General features: G+C 36.2%; 1 protein-coding gene across 1 annotated transcript; it reads left to right on the top strand.

Annotated features, from left to right (window-relative positions):
- The first annotated feature begins 511 nt into the window (after window positions 1–511).
- LOC104270540 (T-cell receptor-associated transmembrane adapter 1) lies at window positions 512–6,367 on the top strand. Its single transcript, XM_009864934.1, has 5 exons — window positions 512–614; window positions 2,204–2,240; window positions 3,553–3,614; window positions 4,856–4,914; window positions 6,116–6,367. The coding sequence occupies exons 1-5, from the start codon at window positions 512–514 to the stop codon at window positions 6,365–6,367; spliced, it is 513 nt and encodes a 170-aa protein (XP_009863236.1).
- The last annotated feature ends 3,490 nt before the right edge of the window (window positions 6,368–9,857 follow it).

The raw sequence follows: 9,857 nt of genomic DNA, 5'->3' as shown, positions 1-9,857 counted from the left end.
GCCCCTTTGCAAGGAGCCCCAGAGAACTTGTATCCTGGTGCTCTCAAACCAGGACATGGTCTTAGCTGTTAGTCAGAGACATTTCCGGTCAGTCAGTTGTTTTCGCTGAATTAATCTTCAGAACTACATTCATCAACTCCAGAATATACCCCAAAATTTACTGTAAATAGTACGTTAAAGACAATTCCAAAAATAATTTTAAAGCTATTCACTACAATGATTTTTTTTTCTTTAGCGATTTCTGATTTTTACTGCATCTTACAGGCAAACCAATAGCCTAACCTTTGGCTGAATTCCTATGAAACAGTCGTTCTGATAACAGTTTATTGATGTTGATTTCTTATTATTTAGCATCTGGTTTTGACATTAATTACTTAGCTTGTATAGCAATGAGTGTCACAAAGTAAACAACAATTTCCATTACAGAAAGCAAAAGTCAACCAACAACAAAAAATACAGTAAAACTGTTAGAAAACAGAAACTACAAAATTATTTTCCTTCAGTTACAGAAATGGACTGCCATTTTTCTGTCTGGGGAGTTTTGGCCTTTCTGAGTTTGGCTTTGGTTGTTTCGTTGATACTGAATATTTCATACTGTATGAAGAAGAAACAAGGTAAGTAGCGTCTTTCTGTAAGGCATGGAGTTTGAAGTAGAAAAAGACATCACTCCTGGGAGAATTTCAAGCCAAAAAATTGATTCTCTGGAATCCTAAAGTGGCCTTGTGACAAGAATGATTCTAGCACAGAGGACATAACTTTTAAAAATTTTTAGGAGACTTAGTCAGGTGTAATTACAGAATGATTGCTAGCTGCCCAAATAACTACCCATATCCATTCTCTGAAGACAAGCCAACAGAACATATACAAGGTGAAGAATTTAGTTCTGGATAAATTTTAATTTTTAAAGTATATTTTTAATATCTCTGATTCCCTTTTAAGTGTACTTTTCATGTAACTGGTTAGTATTTGTACTTTAATTTAAGAAGTATTTTAAGTAGCTGCACTGATACAATATACATTTGAGAAAGTTTTCTCCTCCCAAAATTCCTGAGTGCTTATCTGAATTTGAGATTTCATACACATCTCACGCTTAATCAGTTTGTTTTGGAAAAAAAGTTCTAATTGCTTTTCATCATGAGATTCTAATGTAGCTTTTAAATCAGTATGTCACTCACAATAAGGAATTGCTTTGTTTAATTTATGTTAAACGGGGACCACAGTCATACTCTGGTTAAAATCAACTGTGAGTTTTTTAACAAAATTGATTATGCCAGTTCAACCTCTCTTATACATACAATTTCACGGTTATTAAGTTGTACAATCCTCGCCACTCCCATTCAGGGAAAAATTGCCTTTACACAGGGAAATCTGCACCTGTGCTGCATGTGTGTGGATGGGCAGGCAAGCACCGGTGGGCTCAACCACCTTAAACATGTACACACATAAACTACATAAACAGAAGGCCTATGCTTTTAAACTAAACTCACCAAGTGTAAGAGCATTAGATTATTACATTATATGAAAAGAGATGCAATAGATTTGTTGAATGGGGGATGACGTTTTGGTTTATTTTCTTTTAGTTCTACCAGGCAGATACTTCTATGATGAAAATTCACAGTCATTTACAAAATTAACCTTGAGCAAGTTTTCAGTCCAGTGGGCTGGTGCTGAATTGCTCGTGGAATCAGAGCCTACAGTGGTAAATTCTGGAGTTCTGGAGCAGAAGATAGAAAGTTAAGCATTCTTGAGTTGATTGATCAAATTCTAGCAATAAATCTCATTGTAGGCGTTGCCTTTCACTGGATAGCTGTCCTTCAGAGACATAAGTAATAGGGCTAGTAAAATAAATAAACCCTTCACCTTGAAATATAAACACATGATGTACCTCACCAGGCAGAGAATAAGATGTGGTAGAAACAGAAGGAAATAAGGAATTAATTGCACTTGTAACAATGCATTTTTGCGGTCTTGTAAACTGATGTAGACTTTGCAGCCACAGCACAGGGTCATAATAGAAACATTTCTTGTATTACTCAAAAGTATTTGAGAAAAGCAGGAGGGGGTGGAAACTGAAGGTCCTGAGAGCCAAGAGCTTTCGATTTTATTCTTGACGATGAAATCAAAAGCATGTCAGTTGAGACAATTACCTGAAGTGTTCTAAACCAATATGTTTCATTTTCTATTTTTTAAACAAATTTTCCAGCTAAAATGTGTAAAGACTATGAAGACAACAGTCCAAGGTAAGTTGGATAAGAAAAGTTTCTTTCTAGTAAGAGCGAGATAAGCAATAAATAATGACAGATGGCTTTGGAGGGACAGCAGAGAGGAAAATCCAGTATCTCATGCAGCCTGACAGGAAATGGCAGAGAACAGGATGACTGTATGAAAAAAGTTTTCCAAAAAACCCAGGAAAAAAAAAATCATGTGAGAGAGATGTACTCCAGTTATTTTATCAACAATGAACTAATTGCATACTAATGTGATAATTTTATATATGAAGGAAGAGCATGATATTGAGCTAAAACAACATTTACTATGACTCAAACTCGGTCAATCTATAATAATTTAAAAGAACTTTCAGAAAACAATCATAAACTCTAGTCTGATATTTAATATTTGTGGAATGATAATTTAGATATATTTACATTTCATACCCTTTTTTTCACACGTGACATTCAAAAGCAATAAAATGGAGTCTGTTTACAGCTGCTGGATACCTCATGATCTGTTACAACTCTGTCTCTTTTATTCCATATATAAAACTGCCAAACTTTAAAAAAACAGAAATGGAAAGAGTCTAATCTCAAATATAAAAGAAAAATATGAAAGCCTTCACCTGTTCCTCTAAACCAATCCTCAATTACAAGTTTATCTGAAGTTGAGAAGTTTCTGTTTGCCTATTACTGCTTGTTTAGTTGAAAAATACCACTGAAAAAGTGGTGCTAGGTTGCATTGCTTTATTCCCTTGATGAGGCATAGTATAGGGATGCAGTAGGAACAAGATTACACAGTGCTTCCCACTAACAATTCCTGTTTTATGAACATGCTTAAAAACATTTTCAAGCAATATCAGGTAAGGAAATATAGAATACCATTAAAAATCCAAAGCTGAACTTTGCTTTGGTCATCTCCAGTTGTGTTGACATAAGTGTTTTAGTTGAGTCAAGAGTGGACTTTTTAATATCTCCCCAAAAGAGCCATTTAGTGCTTTAGTTTGTATGTGAAGTGGCCTCAGAGGACATGAACTGTGCTCCTTTTAGTGACCATTAGTATTTCTAGAACTACATGCAACAGTAGTTTAGTAGTCCCGAGATTAGCTTTATACTTAACTGAGTTACACGAAAGAAGAGTTCAACTCTTGGCTGAAACCAGATCTCTCTTTAGAATACGGACATTGCCATTACTGCCCCCCTTTATATTTTTGGTCTTGTTTTTTAGATCACATACATTGTGCTATTGCTACACGTGTGTAAAAGGTTTAGAGTAGAATAGTGGGGTCCTAAATAAAGTGTATACTGTGAGTTGAAAGTATTTTTCCCATTCCCCTTCTAGCTATGATGACTATTACACACAAGACGATCCAGTTTATGGCAATCTCAACCAAGGTACATTTGGTAAGCTTCACTTTAAAAACATGTGTCTGTTCCGAGGCTATAATAAACACATGGTTAAAAACTGTCTAACCCACATTTTCTGTGTTTCTCAAATAGCAAACCTGAGAAACTACCCCTTTTCTATTGTTGCATTAATACCTACCTGAGATAGAACTGCAAACCCTCATACTCCATTACTACTTTTAAGACCAGATCTCATACTGAATTGGATTTTTTTATGGTCCAAATAGTCCAGTTCAGCCAAATATCTCAAAAATCAAGAGCTTTTCTACATGTAACCTTCACCAGATGAAATAACAGCTTTATCCATGCATGTTAAATCACTCTTATGACATGTATTACTTGCTGCCCAAAGTCAGTGCTCCCACAGAAGCTGGCAGACACAAACACGTACCAGTTTTCTGCTGTGGCTATCCACAAATCATCAGCGATGTTAACAAACATACTCAAACAAGACCAATGGCTGAATGTTGGACAGACGTAGCTTTTCTCTGCTTTACTGGGCTGAAATTGGTAAATCTTGGCAGAGGGTTACCACATTAAAGGCGGTAACAACATAACTGCAGCTAGAGCTAGATATGCTGAGGGTACGTCTCTCAAATCCCTTACGGTGTTAAAGCCATATTTAACTAACATGGACGTAACTATTTTGCTAGCCTTATTTGGGATTAAGCAAAACTAAAGTGCTTGAACTTCAGGGAAAAACATAAATAATCAAGCACAACCTTTTCATACAGTGTTTGCATGAATTTAGCTAAACCAAGAGTCAAATGCATTGACACTACACAATTCTGAAAACTGCAAGGAAGTAATCTGTTCTACTGGTGCCTAAAATGACATGAAAAAAATAACTTGCACCAAAATTTACAGAAAACTGAAAATCGAGTCAGGAATAAAATTTAATCACCACCTGCTGCAACACACAGCCTCTTTCTCAGCCAAAGATTGCCTATGCTGAAGAAAATGTCAGTATGTGGTTACCAGCTAATTGCAAGATATCCTTCCAGCAGTCGAAAATCATGTCTGCTTACCGAATAACGAGAAACTTCTCCTCACATGAACACAAAATAGTTTTCATTTTCAGCGTAGGCGTGTCTGAATTTCTCAGCTATTTGCCCCTCTACCAAAGTAAGCTGGGGGGGAGTTAGTTCTCTAGCAGGGAGGATTTGTTGGTCTGATCTTTTGAGACTAAATAGCATGCCTTAGTAACTAAAACATTTTTCTACTTTGATAAATTATAGAGGAATGTTGTTACGAGCAGATGAAGTCCCAGCCTCAAAGGCCAGTAAACCAGCTACAGGTATTTTTAACTTTAATTCTGAAATTTGAATTACAGTAATGGTGACCATCTCAGAGTTCTTGTGTTTATCCCATGGCAATACCTAACAAAATTCTTCATACTGCTCAGCAAAACAATAAACGTGCGTTAGTGTTTCAGTTCATCGGGGAATTTAATCACAGACTCGACCCTTCGTTCAGTCTAGGTCATTAATGAAGGTGCAGGATTATAGACAGCTCATTTCCATCCATATGACATGATAAAGCACAGTCACAGACATGCAGATCAGGCTGAATTAAGCCTGCGCCTACTGCAATGGCTTACGTAAAGAAATAATTTTGTTTATTTTGTACATCGACAAAGTGAAAACGCAAGCTGCATGACATCATAATCATTAATTTGATTGTCTCTCTCCTGCCCAGCACAAAATCTATATGGCCTAACAAATAAGCTTGTATTTTGTTGAAATACCTGGATGCCTAAAAGCATGCAAGTTTCAATTGCAATTTGTCTGCAATTGAGGCATTCCTAGCATCAATTTCCCGAGTTGATTTCCAGGTATTTCATAAGGAGGACTGATTTTTAGCCTCATTCTCAGAATACTTCCAGGGAGTAAAAATATCATTTTTCAAGTCATTATTTAGGCATTTCTTTTCATTATCTTCATGGAAATAGAATAATTCATGAAAATTCCAATGTCAAAAGTACATGACAACCTTGCTTAAAAAGCACAGAGAAAAGCAGGGGAAAGACACACAAAGCATGCATTTTGCACTGGAAATGAAATCGTACATACAGAGTGTTCTAACTCATCTTTGGTTTTCTGCACAGACAAAGCCTGAGACAAATGTTGTTGCTAACTGGATTCTAATTAAAAAAAAAAACAAAGTGGGAAGAAAAACAGATCAATGTCTTGCATCCCAAAGAACATGGACTGATTATATAAGCTACCCTCATTCCCACAGAGAGTCTTTCCAATAATACCTTCATTAATTTTTCCTTGCTGCCATTATCCTAAGAACACGAGTCATTTACTATTAGGCTATGTTGATCTGTTTTTTGTGCTGCCACAGCTTAATCTTTTATACATTTAATGGGTTCGTTTACAGCTGCTTTGGGTAAACTTCAGCCATTATTATGACTCCAGTGTTGCCATACTTAAAGCATACTTTAAAGCAAGCATAGCTATTGAATGTTAAACGTAAAGTGAATTCTTTTCTAGGTGGAGACTGCTAATCAGATGTGTTATGCGTCACTTGATCACAGTATCAAGGGAAAACGCAGGAAACCGAGGAAAAAGATAGACCCTTCATTACAGGAGGACAAAGAAGAAAGATCATCTAAGCCCACCACAGTGGCTTCCAAAGCTTGTATTTACCTCAACAGTGAGCAGCTGGCTGCTGAAAACCCGGCAAGTGTAGAAGCCATTCACGACGATCCCATCAGATTAATGGGTTTGATTCATACTACATGAGGAGAGAACGTGTGAAGTGGCTTCACAAACCAAATATGTAATTCATAAATTGAGATCTGCTTGTTCACTCTGGAGGAACAGTCAATGATTAGCCATAATACTCTGGCAAACTAAACTGGCATACCAAGCAATGGTACAAAATGGGTAAGTGTTCCAAAACATCTTGCAAGCTTATTTACAAACTAAGCAAGAAATAATATAGATCCAGACTGCCATGCTGAAGGACTTCACCCTCTGATAACATTTTGAAAGGGAGTTGTGGAAGCTGATATCTCAGTATTCACATCGTATTTATTCCAGTAAAAAAAAAAAATCATAAAAAAAATAAATCAATCCTTTGTTTAAAACCATCAACTTTCAAACTGTCCCAAAAGACCCACTCAGTTGTCTGTAGAGCTCCAGCAGAGTATAACTATTCTTCTATATAGGTTTTAACAAAACTTTTGGAAGGAAATTGTGTTTCATACTTGCACACTTAACGATTTAGTTGTTTTCCCAATTAAAAAACTGATCTGCTCTTCGACATCGTGTACTTTCCCACTGTGACTGGTCTATGGTAATAACAAAATATATATAAAGCTAATTAGAGAGTAATTTAGCAGCTTGTTTAAGGTAGTAATTGTACATCTCACAAGATTTAAGAGTATCCTTGTATATCTTTAGTTTCCTTCTGTGAGCAATACCAGAATACATCTCAAAACTCTTCTACTAACGTAATGTTGTAGCCAGCTGTATACAAGAGTCTGCAAAGAAATTAGCCAATGATCTGTAACAATAAATCTCCTAGGGAGGATTTTTTCCTTCTAACATTCTATATGATGTTTACATTCCTCCTGGGTCTTACATTGCCAATTTACAAAAGCAGAAAGGGTTTTTTTTCCCCCAAATAATTCACATACTATGCACTCATTCATCCTAAGACATTAAACTCATTAGATTGTGAGCTTTTATAGAGTGGAGATTTATTTTTGTACTCTGCGAGTCATTAAGTAGTAGCAGGAAACAGTAAGATGTGTTGATGCAATATGCCTACTTCTATGTGTTGAACATTCTGCCTTCTGAAAACCTGAATATTAGTGCCTTTAAAATCCAGAGTACAGTGTCAAGGGGCTTGAAACTCTCAAGCACATGCAGAGCCCTGCAAGTGTTTCAGCATCTGAAGGAGATAGCCCAGTAAGCAGTCACAACAAACAAAATAAAAAAATAAAAAGCCCATAGGAGAGATGTTGGCTCTTTGTACTAAGAGAAGTGGATGGACATGGCGAAAGATGGGAAAAATTTATCAAGTGAAAAAAAAATGATCTGGTTGTATCTCTTATCCTGCTGTGATCCGATTGGTAAATTGGTGGTAGTTTTGATGTTTAAATTCATGTTTCTTCTAAGTCTAATTTTTTGGCCTGTGACCATAATTGGTGAGTGAGCCCTCCCTGTCATTAGCTTCAACTCTCAAGCCTTTTGTTATATTTTCTCCTCCTCATTCCACAAAGGAGCAGGGTAGGAGCAAGCAGTTGTGTGGTGTTAGTTGCAGGCTGGGTGGTTTCAAATCACAACTACCTCTTAAAATTCTTTCAAAGTAGTTTTCATGGAGACAACCATTCCCATGTTGTTTAAACTAACTTACCTTCTTACCTGGGCAAGCCTGCATTCAGGTTGCTGTTTAGAAGTAACATCTAGAGTCAGAACATGTCCAAAACCCTATTCCAGTTTAAGTTACTTTAGAACAGGAAACATTAATGGAGTTATGTGATCCCACAGTACTGGTGTTTCAAGAAATACTGGGAAATAATTACCTCAACAAATCCAAGGGGAAGGTAATTCACATATCTGGAACAGGAATAAAAATGAGCCACAGAAGCATTTCTAAAAGACAATCCTGTGCTGCCGTTGTTGAAGGAAACAAAAAATACAAACAGCGAGGGGTGGAACGCATGCGTGTATTGCAGAAGTTCCGGTCTTACTACAGACTTCACTACAGCTAGCTTCTTGTCCACTTGAGAATGACAGTTAAGATATAGAGATCTTGGTTTTAAGAGCTAAAATAACATAAAACTCCTGTATGCCCAGAAACTAAGTAAATCCAAAGGAAATTTATTTTTCCCTTTCTGGAGCTCAGAAAGCTGGCAAGAAGCAGTGCTGACACAATGGAGTATACTTGACCCGACATCACTGAAACAATCTCCTTGCCAAGAAAGAACATAGCAATGAGAACCTGCAGGCTTCTGCCACATGGCTCGCATGTATTTGCTGTAGGTATACAAACTCCTCCTGAGGATTCACATACCTGAAATGAAATGTTGAGAGCAGGTATTTGTTCAGAAGAAGCTTTTATTTAGAACAAAACAGAGCTATCAAACTCACTAAAACTAATAAAATTTAGTTGAACAATCAACTTTGGTAAGCTACTTAGAAAATTTAACATAGCAAGCATAGTACAAGTCATAACATATAATACTGCATTTGGCTCATCCAGCCCAGTTTAGATTTTTTTTTTATTCATTTAATACTCATACATCTATAAAGCATGAATAGACAGGAATTTAGCAAAAAGAGCTTGTTACTTATCTTATTAATAATACACTGAGAATCAAAGCTTATTAACAGGTAAGAAGATAATACCAATCATATTCTGTTATCACAAACATTACTAAAAACATAATTTCAACTTAGCCATCAAAAGGAAGCCTGATCCCCTGGCAACACGTGATGAAGCTAAAGGAGCAAGAAGTGCCCTCTCAGAAGGGAAAACTCAGCTCCTGAAGGCTTATATTAAAGGGAGGTATAAATCAGGACTAACTGTATATTAATTGCATATAATACCTCCTCCTCTTAGAAGAAGGAAACCAAAACACTCCTAACAATACTGTTTAAACCCAAACTTTGTGTTTAATTTTTTCTCTGTGGCAGTCCGTAAAAGCTTCTTTGTGAGTTTTGACCAGGAAGTCATACGAGGGATCGATAGAATTTTAGTCTTTCCCGTCAGTGTAGCTTAGTTTTCTTGATACCCTATAAAAAAAAACCAAAACAAAGCTGTTTAGATGATAAAGTAAACTACACAAAAATACTATGCTTGCTGAAACTCTGATGACCAGAATGAAACTGAAACCAATCACCAATGCAAAATATTTGAACATCTTGCACTGTGAACAGCAGCAGGACTCCTTGTCTACATTCCTACACACTTCCTGCTGGAAACTCCATCCTACGTCATTTTAATGTCTCAGCCATGCTACTGCATTAACTTAAATTACATAAATATCTATTAAACTTTCAGAAGTGATCTTTGAATGTATACACAAATAGCTAAAAATTTAAATATAGAAGTGAGAAAATATTTCCTATGCATATTACTTAAGAAATAGCATATATTTTAACATGTATTTTAAACTATTTTTGTTTACATCTGACAATTAAGTATTGCTGTACAGCTGTAGGGCAGCATCCACACTGAGCTGAAGAAAACGTTATTAGTCATGAACATTTCCTTTTCTGA

The sequence above is a fragment of the Apaloderma vittatum genome, unplaced genomic scaffold, assembly GCF_000703405.1.
Source record: "Apaloderma vittatum isolate BGI_N311 unplaced genomic scaffold, ASM70340v1 scaffold8712, whole genome shotgun sequence".
In the NCBI taxonomy this organism is placed as follows: domain Eukaryota; kingdom Metazoa; phylum Chordata; class Aves; order Trogoniformes; family Trogonidae; genus Apaloderma; species Apaloderma vittatum.
The sequence above is the reverse complement of the archived record's forward strand: the minus strand, read 5'-3'. Positions and strand labels throughout refer to the sequence as shown.